This window comes from Pestalotiopsis fici (genome assembly GCF_000516985.1).
Source record: "Pestalotiopsis fici W106-1 unplaced genomic scaffold PFICI_Scf_12, whole genome shotgun sequence".
Classification (NCBI taxonomy): Eukaryota; Fungi; Ascomycota; class Sordariomycetes; order Amphisphaeriales; family Sporocadaceae; genus Pestalotiopsis; species Pestalotiopsis fici.
Genome location: NW_006917102.1, coordinates 1,333,424 through 1,357,093, shown reverse-complemented (window position 1 = coordinate 1,357,093; position 23,670 = coordinate 1,333,424). Strand labels below are relative to the sequence as shown.

At 50.5% G+C, this 23,670-nt stretch overlaps 5 protein-coding genes across 5 annotated transcripts; 1 reads left to right on the top strand and 4 right to left on the bottom strand.

The window, feature by feature from the left end:
* Window positions 1-439: 439 nt before the first annotated feature.
* PFICI_14166 (uncharacterized protein) lies at window positions 440-2,630 on the bottom strand (the record flags this gene model as incomplete). The annotated part of the gene is made up of 7 exons (XM_007842747.1): window positions 440-962; window positions 1,019-1,470; window positions 1,527-1,682; window positions 1,737-1,941; window positions 2,008-2,119; window positions 2,231-2,353; window positions 2,588-2,630. The coding sequence occupies 7 exons, from the start codon at window positions 2,628-2,630 to the stop codon at window positions 440-442; spliced, it is 1,614 nt and encodes a 537-aa protein (XP_007840938.1).
* An 8,296-nt stretch (window positions 2,631-10,926) lies between these two features.
* On the bottom strand, window positions 10,927-11,718 carry PFICI_14165 (uncharacterized protein; the record flags this gene model as incomplete). The annotated part of the gene is made up of 1 exon (XM_007842746.1): window positions 10,927-11,718. One exon carries the CDS (start codon window positions 11,716-11,718, stop codon window positions 10,927-10,929), a length of 792 nt encoding a protein of 263 aa, XP_007840937.1.
* A 968-nt stretch (window positions 11,719-12,686) lies between these two features.
* Window positions 12,687-13,112, bottom strand: PFICI_14164 (uncharacterized protein; the record flags this gene model as incomplete). The annotated part of the gene is made up of 1 exon (XM_007842745.1): window positions 12,687-13,112. One exon carries the CDS (start codon window positions 13,110-13,112, stop codon window positions 12,687-12,689), a length of 426 nt encoding a protein of 141 aa, XP_007840936.1.
* Window positions 13,113-15,135: 2,023 nt separating this feature from the next.
* On the top strand, window positions 15,136-18,762 carry PFICI_14163 (Nitrite reductase; the record flags this gene model as incomplete). The annotated part of the gene is made up of 5 exons (XM_007842744.1): window positions 15,136-15,200; window positions 15,275-15,425; window positions 15,484-16,362; window positions 16,444-17,489; window positions 17,562-18,762. 5 exons carry the CDS (start codon window positions 15,136-15,138, stop codon window positions 18,760-18,762), a joined length of 3,342 nt encoding a protein of 1,113 aa, XP_007840935.1.
* Window positions 18,763-19,378: 616 nt separating this feature from the next.
* PFICI_14162 (Tubulin beta chain) lies at window positions 19,379-21,270 on the bottom strand (the record flags this gene model as incomplete). The annotated part of the gene is made up of 6 exons (XM_007842743.1): window positions 19,379-19,769; window positions 19,833-20,678; window positions 20,742-20,783; window positions 20,903-20,928; window positions 20,995-21,018; window positions 21,259-21,270. 6 exons carry the CDS (start codon window positions 21,268-21,270, stop codon window positions 19,379-19,381), a joined length of 1,341 nt encoding a protein of 446 aa, XP_007840934.1.
* Between the last annotated feature and the right edge of the window lie 2,400 nt (window positions 21,271-23,670).

The following is a 23,670-nucleotide window of genomic DNA, read 5'->3' as shown; positions in this document are numbered from 1 at the left end:
CAATCTCTCTGGCCACTTGGCCCATCACTCGACCTGAACACGGCGTGTCTATATGTGCCGTTTTCCTTATTCCTAGGTTCAACTGAGGCCATGGCAAGGACTTATTCGGTTGAAGGTGTGAGTTGAGAGGTGAAGAACTGTGGTAAAAACAGTCCCGGGTATCATGACCAAAATTCGCCCCCCTCTTTCCATGCAAGTGTTGTGGCTTCCTCGGACATGATCAAGCATGATCGCCTCTGGTACGTAATATGCTGATGTCCCAACGAACCCTTAAAAGCAAACAATATGAACCCCTGGATCCCCCAATCTAGCGTGGGCTCGAGGTTATGTTGTTCAGTCTGTGGTCCCGGCCCCCGCTGGAACCATGGTACTAATGATTGATACAAGGACCTTTGATGGTCCGCGTTCTGAAGTGACCCTAGGTCTTCGCCGAGGATCCTCAGCCGATAACGACTCTAGCGCCTTCTTTGCCGAGCACGCCTCTTTCCTTTGGCTTTGGACTGTGGCCACGGCCTTTCTTGCGGCCAAACAGACCAAAGACGCCGCCTCCCGAACTTCCAGACTTGTCATCGTTTTGCGCGTTTGCATCCGTCGGCAAAGTCGCGTCTTGTCGTGCTAATTGTGACCAGCTGCCTGCAGCATCAATCGTCACTTGTACGCCGCCCGTGGGTGACTCAACTCGCATGCCAGAAGGTTGCGATGGGCGACTGGTGTACGAGGTCGGGTATGGCGGTAGAGGAGCTGGCCTTCCAGGTGGAGCTCGACCTCCAGGGCCGTTTGGATGGTCGCCCATATGTCTCTGTACGGGCTCTGGTCGGTAGATTCCGGCTCCATTCGGAGGCTGAGCCTGGATTGCTGTATTTACACTCATGGCCTGGCCGTGAGTCATGCCTTCTGGACCAGGAGCTCTCGGATCCGCTGGGTTGCTGTTCTCGCCGGCTTCGCCCTGCATGGCCGTGATCCTGATAGGAACATGTTAGCACTGTCGTAGTAGATATTGATTCACGGGATTTCATACTTGTTGTATGCAGCAATCGTGTAGTCAAACGGCTGAAAGTCCCTCTCGATCGTCTTGTATAGCTCCTCTTCGCGAATCTCCTTCTCGGTCGCATCGTCCTTGAGCTTTTCTCTTGGCTTTTGTCTGCGTGCTCTGGCCTCCAATGGCGCCTCTTCCAATAACAATTCCTCCAGGTCGTACGTGGCATCAAAGTTTGTCTTATCTGCTGACGGCACAAACACGGGCTCGAGCTCCTTTCGCAGCAAAGCGTCGAAATCGATAACCCGGAAGAACTCATGGTCGATGAAGCTGTTCCAAGTGGAACCCATGCGTGTCTTGGGGTTGGGGTCGAGAGCCTTCTGGATAGCGTAGAGACACGGTAACGATACAGGAGGCGACGTAATGGGAAACTTGGGGTTAGCAGCAGTAATTACGTTGGACAGACTCGACTCGGAGTTGCCCTCAAATGGACGCTGCCCAGGCTGTCAGCTTTTTGAGTCTTGTGCTTCATGCAAAGTGGCCGGCTTACCTTGTTGTAGATACATTCGTAGAACAGGACGCCCAAAGACCACCAGTCTGCCGTCACGGTGTACCCCTTACCGCCATAGACCTCGGGAGCTAGGTAAGCGAGCGTACCCGACTTGCTTGTCAGGACCTTGCCAGGGATCACATCCGAAGCAACGTTCTTGATGAACAGGTTAGCATGCCAAGTCTCCATTGATGGGGCCATTAGACTTACGAAATCAGTCAAGTGGACGTGTCCATCGGCATCCAGTAGCACGTTATCGGGCTTGACGTCTCGGTGTATGATGCCTTGCTCGTGTATGTATTTCAATGCACAACCCAGTTCTGCGATCCAGAAACGAACAGCTTCTTCGGTGAAGGTTTTCCTGGAAATGTGAAATCGTAGATCGCCGCCAGTCATCAAATCGACCACAAGATACCTTTTTTATGGGAAATCGAGTAAGTTAGGGGCTGGGCCGGGTAGTACAGGCGGGGTTGCAACGTACATATACTCGATATCTTGAAAGCTGTAACGCAAGTTACAGATGAAGGGATGGTTTACATGTTCGAGCATGCGCCGTTCTCGAATAATGTTCCGAACGCTTTCAGACCGTACGACTATTGATTCGAATCTCAGCATGCCATTTCGCGGGCCAAATCGTAGTAAGAGGGGGGATGGTGGGTTGTTCTCGTTCTCGAGGGGGGAAACCAAGAACCAATGCCACTTACCTTCATCTTTCCGTATGTATTTGAGAGCAAATGACAGACTGGTATCTTTCCGCTCTACAATTCGCACTTTGCCAAAGGCTCCTCGACCGACGACTCGAAGAAGGCGGAAATGATTGAGGTTCACTGCAAACGGGACCCGCAAGGGCGTTGGTGTCAGCCAAAGGTCAAGGTCACGGCCAGCAGGTTTGGACCGTTTGAGGACGGCTGAAATGAGGTAGGCGATGGTGAAAAGAATGTCGATGTTGTAAAAATGTAGAAGCATCGAACCAGGGGAGGTGGCAGACTGGCAGGCAGGTAGGTGGGCAGGATAGAGAGAGGCAGAGCGCGATGGGAGGGGGGATGTGGTTGCTTGCTTACCTTCCCCGTTGAGATCAACGGGCTTGCCCTGACTGTTGCCCATAGCTATCTATGTGCAGATACAGGACCAGGACAGGTGAATGGCCTCGTCAGCCGTCTTGCACGTCTTAGGGGGATGGGATTGACGTTGGCCAGTTTGACGGACGACGATGGGAATTAGATGGTAGAGACAGTCGACGCAAGACGTTTGACGCAGACAGATAGGACGGGGCCGAGACTCGAGAGGGGCAGCAGTTGTTTGGCAGCAGTAGTTTTGAGTTTGGCAGCAGTAAAGAAAAAAAAAGTTGCCAATGAAGCATCCAAGGTCACACACTGTCGAGTTTCTCGTCTGGAACCAGTCAGTCAAACCAATAGATTTCGGCGAGTCGGTCAGGTGAAAGAGTGCAAAAGGGAGCGATCCCCATTGATATCCCCTTCTGGCTTGGGAAATCTGGAACAGGTATGGGGCCCTGATAAAGGATCGGCGGCTGAGGGTAACGGAGGCCAATTCCTTTTGAAAAGTAGCGCCTGTCGGCTAGGTGGGGACGCCAGTAAAGGCCCTGTAAATCGTGAGGATTCTGATCAAATTGGCGGCTCCCTAGGGGGGATAGACTGGGTAGTGGAATCCCCTACCCCCCAACTCAGCCTAGAGGTGTCACACTGGCCATGCTGCAGGCAGTCTCCCCCCCGGATGCACGCCAAACTGCCGTTACAGGCCTACGTATGTACATACATAACGTACAGAGAGTACTGGGCAGCGGCAATGTGAATAGATGATATTAAGACAGAGGATGCTTTGAAAATGGGAAGAAGTAGTAAGGAGTAAGTAGGACAATCAAAACTAATGCTAACCGGCCTGTCTGTGTACAGTGCCTACATTCAAAGAAACTTCATGTTTGCATTCACAAAGTCCACATGCTACACTACATACATATCCAGCCCAAGGTACGAGACTGCGATCACATCTGGCACAATTGGACGCAATCTAGTGCAACACTGCGCAGATACTTGAGGTAGTTGGGTAGACAACTAATAAGATTGGGTTGCATATGTAGGTAGGCACGGCAAGCAACAACACGGCGCATTGGATACACGTGTTATGGGAATGAATGAAACCGTATGTAGGTAGATGGCATCGATCTTGATCGGTCCGTCAGTCGGGGAGACGAGCCGCTTTGCATGGGACGTGGGGGATTGGGATGGTGATCTTGCAAAGCGCATGAACTTGGGTGATGCGATTCTATCAGAGAGAGAAGAAGAAGAAGAACAAGAAGGATTGACGAGTCTCATGGCTGCCGGTTCAATTTCGTTTTCCAAGCCTCGTCCTGTTGTCCCCTTCTCTTTCCCACTCTTTGGTTTTTCTCTCTCTATGCATACTGACCTGCATATGTGCTCACCACCCCCAATGCTCGTTGCACGGCAGTTCGTCAGCTCATGTGCCTGAGGAAAACCAGGTGGACTGGCAATACGTGCAAGGCGAGCAGGGATGAGATAGCCCAAGTGACTCTAGCTCATCACGACAGATATCTCTATCTGCTGTGGTATAAAGGTGTCTGTCCAGTAATACCGGTAATTACCCTCTCAATCGACATGTAAGCAGCCTGCCTGTCACGACGTCGTCGAGGGACGGACAAAAAAAGATCAGATCAGATCAGCCGTACGAGCCCAGAGTAAGTTGAGAGAGAAAAGTGGACGAAAGTGCCTCCTTCTCTTCAGCCCTTTCCAGTTCCCCCCGTATATTGGTATACCTACTCACCTTGCATGTGCCTGTCCCATCCTATTGTGACATTCCCGTATCCCAAGTGCTTCCTTTTTTGTTGCTTGTCACAAATCAACCGTGCATAGATGGACGGGAGCACGTGCGGTTCAAGTTTGCCATCCATGTTGATTCTTTTTTGGCATGGAACAAGCAAACAAGGCCCTGTCCATGATTGAGATCCCCCAGGTATTGAGTAGTAGGTAAGTAGTGCGTCGTCGTAGTAGATAGATTCTCTCCAATGCGTGCGTTCCCGTGCCCACGTCTACACGGCCCCCCCTCATCCCAGCTTGTTCCCTGTGTCGAGCCTGGTCTATTCCGTAAGGTTGCTAGGAAACTCATAGTACCTATCGCCAATATTCATAAACACATATACCCCCCACATGGGACAGGCAGGAAACACAGACACACATGTCAGCAAGCAACACATATTTACTCCTCGGGTTTACTTACCATGAGATCAATCTGTGCTGCTGCTTGGTGGCCTGCATTAGAAACCTGGACAATATAGAGTACATCATTGATTGTACCGTACTCAATCAAAGTGAAAGCCAATTGGATCCTCCTCCCAGCGCCCTGGCCTGGCTGACAGGATCTTGCATTTTGCGCAGAAGGTCGAGAAACAAGCCCGTCGGCGCGCACACCCTTTTGGGCTTAACGTCGAGCTACGCTACTCTTAGGTCTGCCACCCCGTGAGTCGACAACCCCTGGGCACCGTATGAACTCGCGCGACGTGACTCGAGTAGCGGCCCTTTAAACTGTCATGAGCAGGCAGTCTTTCTCGCTGTCTTTTTCTTTCTCTCTTTTCCACAGAAGCCTTCTCCTTTTTTAAGTTGTCCTTGTAGCAGGTGGTGGTGGTGTTGGTAGCAGTAGTCTACTCCTGCTGATCACCAATTATATCAATGTGCTTAATGAAACAAGAGCCGCAAGGTAAGCATTTTCAGTCGTAATCGGTCGTAATCGGGCCATGGTAATCTTGTTAGCCCAGTGCTTTATTCCAAGTTTGATGCAAAACTAAAGTCAAGATCAGGAGAGCGATTGCTATAGTGCCTGCCCTACGGCCGGTCTTGATACATACCTTTGTCTCTTCTTCTAAAAAAATTACTTACCTGATAATTCTCTCTCATTACTGATAGCTATCTACATGGTGAATGACAACAAGAGACGACGAGTCACTGGCAAGGACCTTGGTTGCCAAGTAATATTTCATTCTTTGTCCTTAGCTAAACCCAGCATTCGGCCCCGTACGGGATGCTCCACCAACCAACGAGCCAAGGACCTGTTTACACTACTACGTATTTGCACACACAAATGATCATCAATCATCTATTATAGAGTACAGGGGTACCAGGCGTTGGCTTGCTTGCCCAAGCCGAGCGAACACACTGACAACATTAGCGAGAACCCTCCGTTCCGAATTTTGGGTCTTTGATCCTCGACTTTACCTGGGGTATAAAGTGGGTGTCTCGAGATTAGTATTGCATGTGTATTCTGCCGTTATACTGGACAGCCAACGTCTTTTGGTAGACCGTAGCATTTGCCCCTGTAGAAAGCTGAAAAGCTCATGTCTCGCAGCCAATGTATTCGCAGCTACCTACCCAGCAAAAACTAGGTAGGGTTGGACTCGAGCTCAGATCGCGGCACGGTTCAGGCATGGCTCTCTGTCTCTAACATCTGTCTGTTCTCGCAGCGATACCCGGATCAACGTGCCGCAACACCTAGGTTAGGTACATACATGCTTTGTACACACTGCAATATTAAATTGCTTTCAACCAAATAACCACGGCACGATAAAGCGCTTTCCGGCCAGAAGTGTAATGCGCTATAGTGTGTCTACATGACATGCTTATGCACAACGGTGACCGTGATGTTAGGACTAATCGATAGCAAGTATATAGTGAGTATAGTAGTGCAATTTTATTAGAATCTTCAAAGTCGGGCCATTATTCTGAATCTCGGGCTGCTGGCTATGTGCGCATGGGCATTCGGGCGCTCATTCCTTCTCTTCTTTTCGAGCCTAGTCCGAGCCGCAGAAGCAGCAAGCCGAGCCGATCGATGGGGCGATATGGTGCGGGTAGATTTGCTGACCTTTCAAGCACGTATAAGAGAGGCTTTGTGGCGTCAACTTGGCATTTATCATATGCATTTTTTTTTTTTTTGGGATGCTCCTGAATCGTTCCGTGAGGATTGAATGCCATCTGACCTTTGGGCAGTTTGACACAAGGCGGCTGATCTTTGCTTGAGCGCAAGGATACGTCAATGCTCTAATTCAATGCTGTGTCATTGGTGGTGATGATGATTATTATTCTGCTGATTACATATCCTTAGTTCTGCGCCGGGCCGAGGAATATGTTCTCGTTCTCATAGATGATACACCATGTATCCAAGTTGAATGCAGGCGTACGTACGGCAAGGCCAGAATACTAGCAACTCGTGTCGTCTGCATGGCGTTGCTGGTCGGAACCTTGGGATTCTGGTTCTATACCATGGCCGGCCAAGTTAAGACGACGGGACGGCACCGGACGAGCTGGACTTGGACGAGTAAGTAGGTAGATATTTTGGTCAACACGCCTGTCGCAAGCAACTACCTTACCCCAGATAAACTGACGCACAAGAGGATGGGAATGAGATCCTTCCAACCCACCCGGCGGTGAAGGTGTAGGTTTCCCTAGTAGTGACATAACCGTTTGCGAAGGAAGGGATCCTTGGCTTCACCACGTGCTATAGCAGCCGTGGAACAAATTCTTGCGTCTGGCATTATGGCAGTCGCTAATCAAGTCAGTCCGTTCATCTGTCTCGGGTCTTTTCTTCCAGTCAGCAAGTACATAGTCGACCCCCAACTACCACCGGGCCTCCCCCACACATAGATCGCTATTGGCATAGCATCATCATCATGTTTCCCAGACTCACGATGCTCTCTTATCTAAGCCCAGACAGCCCAACCCATCTCTGCGCTAGATATACGTACTCGCCCTTTGAACACTATCATTCCATGAATCTACATGTCAATTGGAGCATAAGTACAAGACTGGATATTGCATGGATTGCGTAACATAGAGTAACAAAACGCCCCGGTTGCGCAAGTAGACTGAAAATTCTCAAAACCCAGTAGTAGTACACGGAAGATCCAGAAATAGTTGTAGCTCCAGCTGCATCCTACAGGAGTCAGCCCAGTCGCGATGGGCTATTCGTAGAATTGATGCGGCGCTAGACGACTCAATTCGTTGCTGTCAGGTCACGCCACGCCCGTGCTAATCTACCCTTGACCTATTGTAATGGGGTGTGGAGTTGGAGCTGGGCCTTCCCTCTGAAAGCCCAGGCCCAGCTCAGATGCATTTCAGTCTGTTTGTGGTTTGTGGTTCCCAGCGGCGTGGTTCTACAATTCCTTTTTTTTCTCGCTAGTATTTCATCCTCCAACTTAATCCAAACGAATTATAATGATCAAAAAGCAATTTGCTTATATGCAGTGTATTTTGCTAGACCTAACAGCTTGTTATAATTAGCTAATCTGGGTAGGTTTCGGTCATAACCGACATGCAGAAAAGGTCTACCTCTCAATGTCAATATCTTGATGCGTTGTACACTTGGAGACAAAAATACATGCAAGAAAAAGAAGAAGACTATTTGTCCCATTCGAACCAAATGGGCGAGGCCAAATGCCATGTTCCTCAGGACATTGAAGCGACATTATGTTCTTGCATGACATTGCGTCTACCTATCTACCTACCTAGATACTGTGTCAATATTGATACATAGGTACTCGCTGTGTTGTTAGTGGGTGCCAATGAATGGGCCAATACTACACAAGCAGGCCGCCTGCAGGATCCTATCCGTGGTCGTTCAATCAAAATCTACTGTACGGTACTACTGGCCTTGTCCCCATCCATGGGCCATGCGAACAGAAACAGACAAGGAGGTGCGGCGGCGCATTGCATACGAGAAAAACGTGGCAGAACGTGGAAACCTGGAGTTGAACCGCATGGGTGCGCTGCCCTATCATCTCGTCCAGAACGTGCTACTCCTGCATTTGGAACCTTCGATTTGAGGGGAGGGGGGACTAATCGCATGGGAGAAGAGCATGTGCCCAAAAACTCTGTGACATGCCCAGTCGTCCCGTCACCGGTCCACGCGCCTACAGCTGGCTGGGCATGTCCGCCGGAATCAAATCCCCGCCCTCCTTCTCTTCTTCCTTCGCGTAAGCTGCAGGCTTTTGAAACATTCTGGAACATTTCCATGATCGGTCTAAGGTAACGGTAGCAGTCAGCAGTCAGCGAGGATTATCAATCGGCTTTTTGTCCATGACACCTTTTTTCTGTAACTGGCCGCTGCATTATACGATTGTCTTTATTACATGAGAACTAGATGTATGTATAAAGTGTAAACAGTAACGATTGCACCACACTAGTATAGCACTAGAAAGTGATTTAGATTCCCCCCATAGTATGTAAGAATAGACACGGGCGCAGAGAAGAAGAAGACAGGGACAAAAAAGGACTTGGCCGTCGCAGCGCATCTACCCCAGAATATCGACAAGACATGTCACTGCCCTATACCATGAAACCACCTTCCAAAAGATGCTTCCAGACCCAGGGGGTAACTATCACAGGGAAAGTCTGCATCTCAGGGAAATTGAAATTACCCAGTCCAGAGACTATTTTTGTCTCCCCAGACGGGGTCATTGGTCGTTGATCAACGGTCGTCAACGACGAGATGCAAAAGTCCCCGAAAATATGTCACATCCTCATCACTTGCAACGGAGTCGCCGTTTCGCCACCTTTATTTACGCTTGGCCTTGGTCCGTGCCGACAAGGGGAAAACAAAAAACCACGTTATAGAAGACAGACACGGACAGATAGATAGTAAGACAACAGACATTAGCATTGATGATCGCATGTAGGAATGTACCTTGGGGGGAAGAAGATGAAAAATGACACACGAACGTATCAGCGTGCTGTAATGTACACACACAAGGTAGGTAGGTAGCTTTGCATGTTGCAATTTGGGGGGGAGCAAACTAAGCCGGTGCGCGGATCAGGGGCCGCCCAAGCGTCTCCTATTCTCCGAACCACAACCAACATGGAGACAAAGATAGATCATCACTTTTTCATATTGTTTTTTTATTCCAAACCCCCACGGGCAATTGGTCACATTGCGGCCAGAATCACACTGTTTGCAAAACCTTACCGCTTCGCACAAACCACATGTTCTCTCCTCAATTTCCCAATTACGAAGCCTCTTACTATACCGGGCAGTTGATGGCCATAGCTTTCTGCAAGATGTAGAGAGAGGGAGACCATCAAGCTCGTCGTCGTCTTTTTCCTGCGTCGTTTTGCATCAAGGCTGTTTCCCGAGAAGGTAAAGGATCCTCATGCACCGGATTTTGATTCTATACGTGTCGCAGTCGCGCGGCACGGTGCAGCTCGGCTCCTCTTCAATACCTTTGTTTTGTGCTGTGGCTTGCCAAGCAAATATATTGTTGCATTATGATCCGCAGATTGGGCTCAACTTTTGCATCTACAGAATACGGTATATGTGAGCTGGAAAATATCACGGGTTCGCGGGTCGCCAATCCTTCTTTTCGTTATTGGACCTCCCAAGATATTCCGCGTACGAAATTACTGAGATGAGCAAACGTTATACTCACCCCTTCTTTCCTTGCGTACATAATCTGGAGAAGCTGTGCCTCATTTCCACTGGTTCTGTAACAAGCGGCGAGTAATCTAATTTTACAACATCCTTTATAGATGCACGAGTACGTTCACTGCATGGCCTATCAAATACAACAGGTCGGTGTGTCCGGTTCTGGTGGTATTAGTCTAACTGACAATCGACACTGTTCGTATTCGTGATGATCATCCATTTTCAAGCCTTGTTCATGATTGCCATCTCTAGACGGGTTGATAGGGGAGGGATGGGGGAAATTCTCGTGAAAATAAACAAACACGCAAGATGATGAGCGTGTTCCGAAATCCGTGACAGATTACCGCCATGAACCCGATAAACCTACCTGGCCATTTACGGTTGCGTCAAATCAGTTGAAGCTACCAAACGTCAAGATTTGTATGATTATCAAGGATCATATGTGAATCGCCTCTGGGTTGCTGCTCTGTGATGCCATGGAGATGAACAGCAGATGTCACCGGGAACCTCTGTTCAGCAGGTTTATTCAAAGTCTTGAAGCTTCACTACCTCAGATAGGAGATGGATGAGACATTCCCCTTGACGCCTCTCGCCTGCTTGATCAGATCTAGCTGACATAAGTGTAAATATTGCTCCCTGATTAGGTATTGGTTGACTGATCCGCAATATCATTGGATGAAACCCATGTTTGTGCAGTCAGAATTCACAAGAGCCGTTACCCAGTTCGGCAGATACGTGCGAGACTCTAGCATGCAATTTTCAAATATCTATACCTGCTGAAACTGACTGACTAATTCAGAAACTCCATCTAGGATTGTGACCAACCTGCGATGATAATTTACAGCACCCATATGCCGCCATTTTGACACAATTCCTCCATTGCGGCTTCGTAGGAGCCTTTTACACGTTTTGACTTCTTCTCATGTAGATGCAAAATAGGGCATATCCTAGAGCAGAGGCATCGCTAATCGATGTGCAACCCTCCGCTCGCAACCAAGTGTAGCCCATTGATCCAGCTGGCCCGGGGCTCGCACAAGAAGCCAACGGCATAAGCAATCTCCTCGGGCCTAGCCATGCGCGCCCCGACGGGCGTCTGCTCCATGACCGGGCGCATGGCGTCCATGAACTCGTCGCCCGCCGCGGCGAAACCTTGCGTCATGGTCGGCCCCGGCGACACGGCATTAACGGTGCAGCCGTACTTGGGCGGCAGCTCCTTGGCCCACACCTTGGTGAAGCTGTCCACCATGCCCTTGGTCCCCGCGTATATGGTCTGCAGCGGCGGCGCGGCGCGCGCCGAGATGGAGCAAATGTTGACGATGCGGCCGCCGCTCTCGCCCCTCTCCGTCGCCGGTTTGGGCAAATGGGGTAGGACGGCCTGAGTAAGGAGGAACACGCCCCGCCCATTGAGGTTGACCAGCAGATCCCAGTCCTTGAGATTCTGCTCCGAGAACTGCTTGTTGACGGCCAGTCCGGCATTGTTGACTAGGACATCAACGCGGCCGTAGGCGGCCACCACGGCGTCGACCAGCGACTGGGGCCCAGACTCGGTGCTCAGGTCGGCCTGTACGCTGCGCGATGTCGACGCCGTGGGCAGTGACACCACGACGGCCTCGGCTGCCTCGCGCAGTGACTCGAACGGGTAGTTGACCACGACGCTGGCGCCGCGGCCGGCGAGCTCCTGGGCAATGGCGGCACCAATACCCGTGTTGGCACCCGTCACGATGGCAACCTTGTCCTTCAGCGTCTGGTCTGGCATCTTGTTCGTGTCATGTAAAAGTCTCTCGTAGATTGGGGGTGGCGGCTCTCAGATGTCTCTCTCTCTGTCTGGAGTTACTTTTTGCTAGACCAAGATGTCTTTCTCTTGCTCCCCGCTATGCAATTGACTGACTGATTCCCCGAGTCAAAACAGTCCAACGCCGCAATGGATAGTGATTGTCCGTCTTATACAGCTGGAAAACAAGCGTCGACCCGGCGTGTGGAGGTTTGACGTAGTGGCGGTCCGCACTTCCCGCCCACTGCTATAATAGTCGACTATGTGTCGTCTCGGGAATGTGGGGGAGGGGTCGGGTCACTCGACTGACTCTTCCCGGCAATTTACTCGCTCGTAATACGCGTCCGGGCAGTTGGGGAGTTGATCTATGGTAAAGCCTTGACATCTGGTGCCTTCATTTTACTTCTTCGAAACGTTGCTCGCGTCTTTGTAGACTGTAGTGATGTATACAGCCATCTGCCGGGTTCATATCCCGCCCTAGTCACCACTGTATAATTTAGCGCCGTTTAATATGAAGCATGTGAACTTGCCTGGTAGTCTCAACGATTTTCGCCGTATTGACACGATTTCCCACACAAGCGATGGTAAATATGGTTCAGTGCATGTATCGGTTCTTGACTGACATTGGAATCTCTCCTACATTTTCATCCTGTGCCAATGGCCTCTTCTCAATAGTTCTAGCAGATAATATTGATCTAGGTAGCATCAGACCTATAGTGACTTACTCGTGGCAGTCGATCGAATACGAATTGTCATCTCTCGATGACTACTAGCAAGGCATATGTGTTGTCAAGATGAATTATACTGTTGTTAATTACAGCCAGAGATCAAGCATCAGCTCCAAGCTCTAATCATGGGCTCATTTCATCATCTAATCTAGCCTCTCATCCAAATGAATGGTGCTACAGACCCTGTCTCCCCCATGACTTCCTATCATAATTTCCGGGCATTCTTCAGATATTGTTCAGCCGCATCAACTCTGGCAAGTCCATTGCAGATTTGATCTTCTTTTGTTTCCGCAATTTTGGCGAAGGCGTACCACCACCACGTGAGGCCTCGGCCTCGACGACCTTGACGAAGCGATGGGAGATTCCGAGTCCCTGCTCTTCGTCAACTAGAAACCTCTCGACCTTGGAGCGCTGATCTCCGCTCAGGACAATTGACTCGCCCACTTCAGGATCGTTCATGATCATGCCTCCACAGCCGAGACTCTTTTTCATTTGCTTGAACACAGCCTTGAGGTCAATATATGGGTTCGAGTCCAGACCCTCTACCAAGGTGAAGCGAAGCTTGTGCACCTTGATTTGAATCGTTGGGGGAGTGAAAGGATCAAAGGGTATACCCGAGATGACACGAGACTCTGATTCATTGGAAGCCATGGTCAAGTAGTAGAAATTGTGTTGGCGGAAGTAAATATATTTGGAAAATTTGTTAATATATCCCAAAGTATTCCACTTCCCGTGCACAATAGTGTGTATAGAGTGTTTATATAGTTGTTTTATCTACTGTATGGGCACAAAGAAATGAAGAAACTTTTGAAACTACTTCAAAACGGCAAAAGAAGCTAATTATAAAGGTACAGAACACTATGGGACAAAGGAACCGACAATGCATTGACCGTATATTGATGGCAGAAGATCCAGAGCCGTCAGTCGTACTTTGTATGGAACGTGTGGCGTCAATGATTCGCAGTGAAACACAATGCTCCCAAAATAATCGAAACTGAAGCAGAAAGCCACATGTTTATATTAGGTTCAGAACACGTCGTCACTTTCATCCACAACCTGGTGCAACTGTATCTTTTTATTACTGATGTCTAACAGCTACCTGCGCAGTGGTGTGCTTGACAATATAGGAGTTTGGCTTACCTGCAACATTGAGTTTTAACTATGCACTTGAGAAATACACGAATATCAAGGGGAAGGGATGGAAGTTTCAAAAGAAAGAAAGAAGGGAAAGCAGAGTAGAGTCAAAAGAAGAATATAAGCAAGATAGCAAAAACTACTGATGATCCAGTGTTTTATTGGATTCGAATCCCGAGCCTCCTCCCAAACTATTCTCTCTTCAAATCGGAGACAATCTCTGTTTTCACTTGGGTAGCCACTGCACTCAAGAGATTTTTTTTCTCCGTACTGCTTGGCGATTGGGCCTTTGTGTTCCTGTGGTTGATAATCAAGCTCTTTTTGGAACCTGTCTGCTTCTCAACTTTGAAAATAATTTATTCTTGTCCCTTACTCTGCTAATTATCTATCATTAATGTGTCTCGATTTGTTGTGATACGAGACTGGCTTGAAGTCCCTGAGGGGGGCATCAGGGACAATTATTTATCATGGAAGGAACCTAGCTCAAGAGTAAAGGGGGCGGTGGTACTTAGCAGTCGCTTAGTATATCGTAACATGAGCTAACAAGTCTTGGGGAAGCGATACGCTTTACAATCATACAGAGAGAGCAAAAACTCAGCAACAAGAGGCTTTTAAACCCAAATCATCCAAGGACTGTACACAAGAAAGAAACCGAAAATCCTATTTCCGATTCCGCGCAAATACAATACCATTTGGTGCCCCACTGCTGTTATCTTTTGTTTCTCCGCGGTCCATGGGTTTGGGCCATTGACCTTATCGTGTCGCTGCTCTGTACTATGTCCATGTTTGAACGCCAAGCTATCTTGTCATTGGTCATTGGCGCTACTCTTATCAGCAGGCGAACAGCAGCCCAGCGGCTCCTCTTGGGGGTTCACTTTCACCCTCTTGGTGATAGGGGTTCGAAAGCCACTGAGAACCTGCTCGTTTCAATGCAGTTCCCGTGAAGGAGAAAAAAACAAGTGCGTAATAATGCATTTCCGGCAGTTTTCCCTCTCACCCATCCATCCAGATAAACCCACAAGACTGGGGTGGAATATACAGGACATGACCAATCAACACTTGGCCTTGGCGCGGAATGTAGTCAGCCCATTTATCTCTTGCCGATTGGCGAGATGCACTAATACTCTCAAGTCCGGAGATGTTGGAATCCAGACACCTCTCTCCTCACCTTTGGGCCAGCTTATCCTCGAATTGGCATGCACGTAGTGTAGGTAGTAGGTTTGTATGTAGCTATATAGGCAGGGTGTTGGTGAACGCGCCCCCAAAGGATTACTGCATCCCCAAAAGAATTTCAAGCTGAAATCGATACTTTTAAATTCTTATAAGCATTTTCTCTTTTTGATTGCGCTGTACTTGCTATTACTGTTTTCTCGTCCATGATACCCTCAAAGTTACAAAGGTTGTCTTTTCTTGTTGCAATACCTGAGCGGTCGTCGCAGATCGCGCGAGTCTGCACGTTGACTCGCTTAGAAACGTGTGACGTATAGCAGTATCGATCCCCCATCGTCTGCGCATAACAGGTGGAAACAAACAACTCACCATGGCGGCCAGCTCGAGGAAGAAGCTGGTCGTGGTCGGCCTGGGCATGGTGGGTGTAGCCTTCATGTGAGCACCGTTCTTTACAACTTGTCACCCGCATACATTTAAACTTGCTCCTGTTACTCACACTGCCACGACAGAGAAAAACTGCTCAAGCTGGACGCCCGGAGCCGCGAATACGATATCGTGGTGATCGGCGAGGAGCCGCATCTCGCGTACAACCGCGTGGGTCTCACGAGTTTCTTTGACCACCGCAAAGTCGAGAACCTCTACTTGAATCCGCAGGATTGGGTATGACCCTTGAACAAAAAGCCAGCTCCACATGCCTCTAAACTAATCCCCCCAACAGTATGCCTCACACGCACCAGAGAACAAGCTGGGATACCACTTGAACACGCTGGTGACGGCCATCAACCCGCAAGACAAGACCGTAGCGTGCTCTAATGGCGACGTCGTGTCCTACGATATTCTGGTCCTGGCCACCGGCTCCGACGCCGTGCTCCCGCGCCATACCCCCGGGCACGATGCTAAAGGAGTATTTGTCTACCGCACCATTGATGACCTCGAGAGACTCATTGCCTTTGGGGACAAGTGCAAGGGCACCGTGGGCGCCGTTGTCGGCGGCGGTCTCCTGGGCCTCGAGGCCGCCAAGGCCATGATGGACCTGCAGTGCTTTAGCAAGGTCAAGCTGGTCGAGCGTAACCGCTGGGTTCTGAGCCGCCAGCTCGATCAGGACGCCGGCACGCTGGTCGTGGACAAGGTCACGGCGCTGGGTGTCGATATTCTGCTGAGTAAACGCGTGGGCGAGATTCAGAGAGACCAGGACAACAACGTCACTGGTGTTGTCTTTGAGGACGGCGAGCAGATGGAGTGCTCGACTATTTGTTTCGCCATTGGTGTGCGGCCACGGGACAGCCTGGCCAGCAGCGCTGGTATCAAATGTGCCGACCGAGGTGGCGGCATCATTGTCAATGATGACCTCAGCACCAGCGTACCTGATATCTACGCCATTGGCGAGTGTGCCAGCTGGCAGAATCAGACTTTTGGCTTGATTGCTCCGGGTATCGAGATGGCGGACGTACTCTCGTTTAACTTGACGCAGGCAAAGCTTCATCGGCCAAGGGTCTTCAAGCGACCTGATCTCAGTACCAAGCTCAAGCTTCTAGGCGTCGATGTGGCTAGTTTTGGTGACTTTTTTGCAGACCGCGATGGTCCTAGTCATCTGCCGGTGCGTGCAGCCAAGAAAAAGTCCGTCGAGCAGAGTGCCATCAAGACGACTGAAAATGGATCATCGGCACATCCTGTCAAGGCCCTCACCTACAAAGATCCGTTCCAAGCCGTGTATAAAAAGTACATCTTCACTGCTGATGGAAAGTACCTGCTGGGTGGCATGATGATTGGAGATACCAGCGACTACATCAAACTAGTACCCATGGTCAAGAACCAGAAGGAGCTCGAAATTCCGCCGTCGCAGCTTATCCTGGGAGCAAAGAAAGAAGGCCAAGACGACGGGGATGATCTGGACGACGACACACAGATCTGCTCGTGCCACAATGTCACAAAGGGCAATGTGGTGGATGTTGTCAAGAAGGGAACTTGCAAGTCTCTGGGCGACGTCAAGGCGTGCACCAAGGCCGGTACTGGCTGCGGTGGATGCATGCCCTTGGTCACTACCATCTTCAACAAGACCATGAAGGACATGGGCGCCGAGGTCACCAACCACCTGTGCTCGCACTTTAGCTACTCGCGGGCTGACCTCTACAATATTGTCATGGTCAAGCGGCTCAAGACGTTCCAGGACGTGATGCGCGATGCTGGCAACGACAAGGAGTCCGAGGGCTGTGAGGCATGCAAACCAGCCGTCGCCAGCATCTTTGCCAGTCTGTGGAACCGGCACGTCATGGACCGCACCACACATGGTCTACAAGAGACAAACGACCGCTTCATGGCCAACATCCAGCGAAACGGCACCTTTTCCGTGGTTCCCAGAGTGTCGGCTGGCGAGATCACACCAGACAAGCTGATAGTCATTGGCCAGGTTGCCAAAAAGTATGGCCTATACACCAAAATCACTGGCGGCCAGCGTATCGACATGTTTGGCGCCAAGAAGCAAGACCTGCTCGCCATCTGGAATGAGCTTGTCGCTGCCGGCATGGAGAGCGGGCACGCCTATGCCAAATCTCTGCGAACAGTCAAGAGCTGTGTTGGCACTACGTGGTGCAGATACGGCATCGGCGATAGCGTAGGCATGGCGGTGCGCCTTGAGGAGAGGTACAAGAGTATTCGCGCTCCGCACAAGATCAAGGGTGGTGTGTCTGGCTGTGTGCGGGAGTGTGCCGAGGCACAGAGCAAAGAGTAAGCAACAGATACCCCGACGTCTCTAGTCGGAAACCATGTTCCTCGTAACTGACAAAATCCGTGTTTCAGCTTTGGACTCATCGCCACCGACAAGGGCTTCAACATCTTCGTGGCCGGCAATGGCGGCGCCAAGCCCAAGCACGCAGAGCTGCTCGCAAAGGACGTACCCCCGGCCGAGGTGGTCCCCATTCTAGATCGTTATCTCATGTTCTACATGCGCACCGCCGACAAGCTCCAGCGCACGGCGCGATGGATCGAGCAGCTCCCCGGTGGACTCAAGTACCTTCAAGACGTGGTGTTGCGCGACAAGCTCGGCATCTGTGCGTCGCTCGAGGCACAAATGCAGGAGCTGGTCGACTCCTTCTTTGATGAGTGGGCCGAGGCCGTCAAAAGCCCCGAGATCGCCGCCAAGTTCCGGCAGTTTGCCAACACGGACGAAGGCGCCGACGGCATGGATGTCGAGCTAGACCGTGACCAGGCTCGTCCTGTCATGTGGGCCAAGGACTCGGCCACTGCCGACTTCAAGGGCCTGCGTGCTCGCTGGTCGTCGACGTCGTGGCAGCCCGTCATCGAGGCTGCTCATTTCGCCGGCGCCGACGATACGCCCAATGGCATCTCGGCCAACGTCAAGCGCGGTGATACCCAGCTGGCCCTCTGGCGCGTTCGCGGTCGGTACTACGCCACTCAGCAGATGTGCCCACACAAGCGGACGTTTATTCTGAGCGACGGCCTGGTTGGTCTCGATCCGTCAGCAGCGTCCACTGCTGCCTCCGCCGATACCAACGCACCACCCTCACCACCACCCTCGCCGACATCATCCACCGCCGAAGCCGTGACAGCCACGACGGCGGCGAAGACGACGACGACAACCCCATCTGCAGAACCCTGTGGCGACGCCAAGTCCCCCTGGGTCTCGTGTCCATATCACAAGCGCAACTTTGATCTTACGTCGGGCGACTGCAAGAACGACAGTGAGCTCAGCATTGCGACATTCGAGGTCCAGGAGCGGGATGATGGCCTAGTGCACATCAAGCTCCCTCCCGTTGATGAGCTGGACCGCGAGCTAGGGACCAAGAGGTGGATGGTCAAGAAGGGCGAGGCTGGGGAAACCCAGTTCGCCGACCTCGACAGGAAGATCGGCTTCAAGGGTTTGCGGGCCAAGAAGCCTGGGGTCCGCCCCATGGGCGATGCGACTATGCGTAAGCCTGTCGAAGTGCTGGCCCAGTCTGCCCATGGAGGTTGCGGTGGACCAGCTGGTATCGATTGGTAAGAGTTGAACAAGAGTAAGGTCCAGAATTGTAAAGATACTATGCCATGTTGACGAGATCCGTCCGAGGCGCTGAAGGATGATGAATGTTCTTAATTTTCCTGGGCAAAGGTGTTGGGGACAAAATTATTCATGTGATTAGAGAAAACGACTCATTTAACGAAACGTTAGCGAAGCAATTGAATTCGACCTCGAGAAAGGCATGATGGCACTGTTCCGTCGACAATTTACTTCATTGTGGACGACGTGGACAAGCGATACGCCCATCTGGCACAGGCTAAGGGCATTGATTATATCATAATTTGTACAAGAATGTCAATTTTTCTTCTTGTCACTATTCGCAATAATGAGGGCTACCGTCCTTTTCATGTTCCAGACGATGTGACTGCCCCAAAAAGGTATATCTAATAAAGGGCCACCCTGTCCCCTTCTATTAGGAGTGACCTAACCTATCTTCTTTTTTTTTTTCAAAGGCGAGAAAGGCCACCGAAATTTATTCGCTGTGACAGAAAAGGAGGAAAGGGGGTATTAGGCCAAAACGAAACATAAGACCATTGAAGTTGCCTTCGTCAGCCTTGCACCGCATATTTGGCGACTTTGGTAGCCTCTAGTGAGCTATTTACTCGTCCTCGGGCAGAGGCTCCTCCTCGTACTCCTCCTCCTCCTCATCGACACCGGCATCCTGGTACTGCTGGTATTCGCTGACCAAGTCGTTCATATTGGACTCAGCCTCAGTGAACTCCATCTCGTCCATACCCTCACCAGTGTACCAATGCAAGAAAGCCTTGCGACGGAACATGGCAGTGAACTGCTCGCCGATACGCTTGAACAGCTCCTGGATAGCGGTCGAGTTTCCGACGAAGGTCGACGACATCTTAAGGCCGCGGGGAGGAATGGAGCAGAGAGCGGTCTGCACGTTGTTGGGGATCCACTCAACAAAGTAAGAGGAGTTCTTGTTCTGGACGTTGCGCATCTGGTCCTCGACCTCCTTCATGGAAACCTTACCACGGCTAGTGACAATTTGTTAGCTTATGAGTAATGCGAGTTGCTTTGAATCAGTTGTCAAAACTTACAAGATGGCAGAGCAGGTCAGGTAGCGACCGTTGCGGAAGTCAGAAGCAGCCATCATGTTCTTGGGGTCGAACATCTGCTGAGTCAACTCGGGAACGGTGACGGCACGGAAAGAGTGAGCGCCACGGCTGGTCAGAGGAGCAAAGCCAACCATGAAGAAGTGCAGACGAGGGAAGGGCACCATGTTGACTGCCAGCTTGCGCAGGTCAGAGTTGAGCTGACCGGGGAATCGGAGCGAGGTCGACACGCCGGACATGACGGCGGAGACCAGGTGGTTCAGGTCACCGTACGAGGGGTTGGACAGCTTCAGGGTACGCATGCAGATGTCGTAGAGAGCCTCGTTGTCAATGCAGAAGGTCTCGTCCGAGTTCTCGACCAGCTGGTGGACGGAGAGGGTGGCGTTGTAGGGCTCGACGACGGTGTCAGAGACCTTGGGGGAGGGCACGACGGAGAAGGTAGCCATCATGCGGTCGGGGAACTCCTCGCGGATCTTGGAGATCAACAGGGTACCCATACCGGCACCAGTACCACCACCCAGGGAGTGGGTGATCTGGAAACCCTGGAGGCAGTCGCAAGCCTCGGCCTCGCGGCGGACGACATCGAGGACCTGGTCGACGAGCTCAGCACCCTCAGTGTAGTGACCCTTGGCCCAGTTGTTGCCAGCACCGGACTGACCGAAGACGAAGTTGTCAGGGCGGAAAAGCTGACCGAAGGGACCGGCGCGGACGGCATCCATGGTACCAGGCTCGAGATCGACGAGAACGGCACGAGGGACGTACTTGTTGCCGGAAGCCTCATTGAAGTAGACACTCATGCGCTCGAGCTGGAGCTCGGAGGTACCGTTGTAGCTAACAAGGCCACAAGTTAGTTCGTGTGCTCAACAGGAAGCAATCGGAGGATATGGTACGTACACTCCATTGCTGTCGAGACCGTGCTCGCCAGAGATGGTTTGCCTATCAATGACCCATTAGCATCGTGTTTTTATCCGTGACCTAATCAAGCGTTCAAGGTCGTCGTAGACTCGTCAAAAGGCGTCATATCGAGGCAATGCCGAGGTAGATAGGATACATACCAGAAGGCAGCACCAATTTGGTTACCCTGTTCGTGATTGTGAGCTTTGGTGTTTCGGGCGCGCTACAGCGCGAGATTTGGCATGTTACTTACGCACTGACCGGTCTGAAGGTGAACCTATTGGCAGGAAAGAAGACTTGTTAGCTAGAGATCCTCGTTCACGTTATTGTGTTGGCAGTCTTGACGATAGAGCGGCGGGTTGGGATGAATATGCTGCTGCTGCCGCTGCTTCTTGGGTGCACAGCTTTCGAAAGATGTGGGGTAGAAATCAGGGGCCATTGAGTCTGGGACGCGTCCAGGGTAGGTCGATTTTGTATAGTAAATAGAGGGGAAGGTCGAGGGGGATTATGGACTCACAATCTCACGCATGTTGGCGGTTTGTAGAAGATGTCGACGAGGCTGAGAGGAAGCAGCAAAGAGGTCTTCTTTGGTGTAGAGCTCGACGGAGGAGACGAGACGAGAGGTGGATGTGCGAAGGGCGGTGGTTTTGGGCGGGAATGGAAAGATGGAGTATCTTTGAGGGTCGGGTCGGGTTGGGAGATTGTTGATTTTTGGCCTGGCGGTGAGAGGCAAGGGGACTGGAGCGCTGGGCGATTGATTGGTGACTTTTGCACTGAGACTGACTGGCGACTGGCGGCCACTGCCCACGCCGCGTCTGCCCCCCCAAGCCGGTTCAGTTTAGCTTATTAGCCTCTCTGAGGGTCCCCTGCTGTTGATATTACCCCACCCGTGCTGGCAAACCATTGACACTAGCTCCTCTAATGGCAATTTACGGGTCCCGCTTTCCCCTAATTGCCTAGTCAGAACCCTCCCTTAGACCTCTTTCAGGACTAGTCATCGCGGGCTCGAAGCCAAGGCAGCCGCGATTGGGATCTCTGCCAATCCAAATATGTAGTACCACTGGAGCTAACCGCTGCACATTCATGTGCTGTTGTAAAATGCTCGTGCTGTTTATCGCAAGTTAATTGATTCCGAAATAAGATGTTTACACACTTCGAGCAGGCTACCATATAAACAAATCATGGGGTGACCTCCTTCTTGTTGTCCCGGCACTTGAATTGTGTTGCCTAAAGACTACTTACTTTTCACCTGCCCTCGTCTTTAGCTGAGCTTCGAACAATTCAATACTCTCCAAGTACGATCCAGTGGCCCAGCTAAGTCTCAATGTCATGTTTGTATTATTGAGAAAAAGCACATGCCCAAGGCTTTTATTGTGTTCTCTGTAGTCACAATTTTAGTATTGATATAGTATCATGATGATATGTACCATGATAACGGTTACTCATATCCTAGCGCAGAAAATCGTCTCTCAATGTCCTTGGACAAAGGAACTGCAGACATTTAGGTGCATTGCAGAGCCCCAAGCTTATCAGTCGCCAGCATATCAAACTTGAGCAATACTGAGTTATTAGATTTTGCGGGAGGGTATCCTGGCAAGAAAATAATCCCAGACAAGCAATGGTTTTTTTTTTTTACACGAAGAAGCTCCACGATATACCAAATTGCTCTACCACTACTACTCAGATTCACAGAAGAATAGGTCACGGTCAACGTTGATGACAAACTAGCTCTGTATATTTGGGTACTCATGGAACATGTCTACAAGCAGGAGCTCGCATAAGGGGCATCTCCTATTTACAAAACGGGGACGGATGGATCTGATATCTCCATCCTTTGCTGCTCTTGGCCTGCCATCATGTACCAGTCACGTTTCCCTGTCTGCCTGTCTCATCTTTTGAGCTGCTAACATCTCTTGCCTCACGTAATAACCTAGCCGTCGTATTCATATACTTGGAGGCGTAGGGCGCTCGTCAGACTCTAGTTGGGAAATGGCCTTCTCGGGATTCGGTCACAAAGATGCATGCACAACATTTCACCGACCTGGCAAGCTGAAAATTCATAGTGCGTCTGGCATTTTGCCGGAAACAAATCCAAGGGCTGTCGCTTGGAATATTTTATTCATCCTTCCCTGGCTGAAAACCAACCGTAGCCTGGAACCTATCCGCGGTAGAGAGCCAACCGTCCATGCCAGTGTCTACCAAAGTTGTACAATGCCCCATTATATATGCCTTTCCATTGTGCCGTTTACCCTTTTGTCCCTTTTTTCGCAGCCATGAAGGGATACAACATAAGAAATGAAACAAAAAAATTAATCAAGAATCCTGTAAAACGCCGGTGCGCCTGGACGGTGGTGGGAATTGCGGTGCGCAATGATGTTTCCGTGTAAGTGCTTCCGACAAGAATCTGCACATGATTCGCGTATTACACCTCGGCTTGAGAAAAATGAAATTAAAAATCAAGAGTTGCGCCATTAGCGGTGGTGTTTCTCCCACATCGTATGCCTGATACTTCGTGGCGGTGCGACAAAAAGTCGTCGAAGCAGCTCAATGTGTGTCTGGATGGTCGTCATTGATGTCTTTCGTTTTCATCCATAATTCCATTTCCTTGCGTCTATACTGCTCTTCGGCAACTTCGTGTATATGGTCTTCGAGTAAGGAAGAATGACATGACAACATAATAAGCTCGTCATTCGTGCCCTCTAGTAATTTCTCTTTCGTAACGAGAATCAGAACAGGTCGTGCAGACTGTGCAGTGGAGTGAAGATGAATCACAACTTTGCTCGATTGACTGGTCGAATGCTCTCATTACGACCAAGTCAGGAAAAAAAGATTTCGGTACAAATGCAGAGCTTGAATGTAACGTGGCTGCCGAAAAAAGTGATCGGACCTTCGATGAATCGGTGCAATTCTCATCGCAGACGAAGTTATT